This window comes from Lactuca sativa, chromosome 1 (assembly GCF_002870075.4).
Source record: "Lactuca sativa cultivar Salinas chromosome 1, Lsat_Salinas_v11, whole genome shotgun sequence".
Classification (NCBI taxonomy): Eukaryota; Viridiplantae; Streptophyta; class Magnoliopsida; order Asterales; family Asteraceae; genus Lactuca; species Lactuca sativa.
Window position 1 is genome coordinate 82,147,273 of NC_056623.2, and position 2,748 is coordinate 82,150,020.

General features: G+C 41.6%; 1 protein-coding gene across 1 annotated transcript; it reads left to right on the top strand.

Moving 5' to 3' along the window:
• The first annotated feature begins 2,131 nt into the window (after positions 1–2,131).
• On the top strand, positions 2,132–2,748 carry LOC111881100 (probable histone H2B.1). The gene has a single exon (XM_023877495.2). The coding sequence runs from the start codon at positions 2,204–2,206 to the stop codon at positions 2,648–2,650; it is 447 nt and encodes a 148-aa protein (XP_023733263.1). The 5' UTR covers positions 2,132–2,203; the 3' UTR covers positions 2,651–2,748.

The window sequence follows — 2,748 nt, forward strand, 5'->3', positions numbered from 1 at the left end:
CTTTTCTCATGAAATTCGGCCAAGATAACCACACACACACGCTTGCCTGCTTGCAAATGAGTCCATCCACCCACCTGGTGGCGTACGGCGGCGAAGGTGACACAAGAAGGCGGCAACAACGGTAACAACTTCGTTAGCGGCGGCAGCCACCATGGTCGGCGGCTATGGTGGTTTGTCTTCGGGGTTTCTTTTGTCCATCAAGTGTCCATATCACAATCTGCAACCCAAAACACCCCCATGCTTGCGATACACAGGTTGAAACACTCACACAACAACCACCCCTTGGGGTGGCGGATGTTGATCGGAGTAGAAAATTACACAAGCGGCAACGACGGACGACGACTATGAGCTCTGTCCCCCGACTTCTTACTACCGTGACTTTGCTCATCGGTCTCAGCAGTGATTCGCTGCTCACATCATCTTCGGTAGCAGCACCGTGGCGGAGACGTTCGGTAACAAGGCAGCGACCCACCGATTCAACCTCCACGAGAGGCTTTTCATTGCTTTCAGTTGAAGAAGGAGGAGGAGAAGAACGACAAATGTCCGATGGACATCGTCGTCGCCAGCTGATCGGAAACAGGAGTGAAAAGGGGGGGGGGGGGGGTTGGCGGCCGGAGGGAGGCCACGTGTTGAAGGTGACGACTACAACTAACTTAGGGTTAGGGTTTAGTGGGTGACAGGTTTTTATACCCCGATCCCATAAACTTCATTCCATAATAACACTTTTGGTCCCCCCTTCTCCCATTTCTTTCAATTTCGATCCAAATTTTACCATTTCTACCAAAAATCCCTTTCAAATCCAATCCATAATTTACCCAACAACCCTCCCTCTACAAATCCTCTTCAACATAGGTCCAAAATTTACTCTTTAGTCCCCGCTTCCATAAATCCTTACATATAAGTCCCAAAATTACACTTTAACCCATGGAGATTCAAATCTTGTCATTTGGCTTCCTGAAACCAACTCCCAGCAAATTTAGTATTTGGTTTTGGATTATAATAATATAAAACAATAATAAAAATTACTTCTTGGGGTTTCGGGTTTATTTAATTATCTTATTTTAAACGGGATGTTACATTATTATGTTAGGATGTTAGATGTATGCGTGACTCTTGCATGTGTATGTATTGGTATGTATGCCGAGCTAGGCTCGATGCCAGGAAGAACCCGATGACTGTATTGTATGCTGTTATCTTTGTGATTATCACATGTGTTGGTAGGATTATGTGTTTGTATCCTGGGCGGGGCCCGTTATGCAAGTATGGGTGAGGCCCGTTACGCGAGTCTGGATGGGGCCCGTTACACTCATTGGGGCGGGCCTATTATGTGCTTAGTTATGTATGGTATGAGGTATCTTAGGGAACTCACTAAGCTTTGTGCTTACGGTTTTCAGTTTATGTTTCAAGTACTTCGATTTTCAAATGGAAGAGCCTGGAATGATTGCAGAGCACACACTACATGTTTCCACATTCTGTAATTTGTTATTCTACTATCGATCTTAGAGTTTGAGTTGGTGATATTAACTGATAGGTTGAAAACCCAAGCTACTATGTTGTTTAAGAAAATGTCCAACACCCATCTTATACTTCAACTAACGTTTTTAGGGTCCAATCATTCTTCTATTATTGAGTTTGGAGAGTGTTCACTGGACGTGACATTATACTGTGGTAAGTTGATGATCCGTTAAAGTTAGAAAAATAAGAATCTAATTATAATATTTTTTGTAGAGTTAAAATCGATTGTAATAAGTCGCGAATGATTTGATTTGATACTGATTTTATATTATCCTTATTAATAACAAACAATAATAATATTATAGGTTAAGCATGATATTCATAATTTTTTTTTTGTAAGAGTAAGGAGGGACCCACTTAATAATCAAAATAGTTATAAAACATGGAAAATATGATATTTTACACAAACCGCTTAAACTCTAATGTTTTTTGAGATAAGAAAAACAAATTGAAACCAAAGTTCCAACAAAAAAATGGTTTTTGTATTAGATCCACAAAAACAAAGGGGTCAAATTTGTAAATTACAACACTTCAAAGCACGATCCGCGTCAACTAATATCGACCAATCAGATCACGTCTCTCAATCCATATATAAATGCAACACTTCGTCCCTTCATTCTCACACACACAATAATCTCTTTCTCTCCCTACAAAATCAATCTCTTTCTAAAAAACTCAAATCCATTCAATGGCGCCAAAAGCAGAGAAGAAGCCAGCTGAAAAGAAGCCCGCGGAGGAAAAGAAAGCCGCCGTCGCTGAAAAAGCCCCTGCCGAGAAAAAGCCAAAGGCTGGGAAGAAGCTTCCCAAGGAAGCCGGCGCCGGTGCCGCTGATAAGAAGAAGAAGAGAAGCAAGAAGAACGTGGAGACGTACAAGATCTACATCTTTAAGGTTTTAAAGCAAGTTCATCCTGATATCGGGATCTCAAGCAAGGCCATGGGGATTATGAATTCCTTCATTAACGACATCTTCGAGAAGCTTGCTTCAGAATCATCGAAGCTTGCGAGGTACAACAAGAAGCCGACGATTACATCAAGGGAGATTCAGACGGCGGTCAGATTGGTTTTGCCAGGGGAGTTGGCAAAGCATGCTGTATCGGAAGGGACGAAGGCTGTGACAAAATTTACCAGTTCTTAGATTTGGGGTTTAGGGTTTATGTTGATGTTGGTTTATTGTAAATTTATTATCTTTCTCGATGAATTATATGGGTATCAAATGAAATTGAGTTGGTGATA

Excerpts from the sequence above, each read along its gene's own strand:
- LOC111881100 (XM_023877495.2), top strand. The coding sequence starts at position 2,204 with ATGGCGCCAAAAGCAGAGAAGAAGCCAGCTGAAAAGAAGCCCGCGGAG.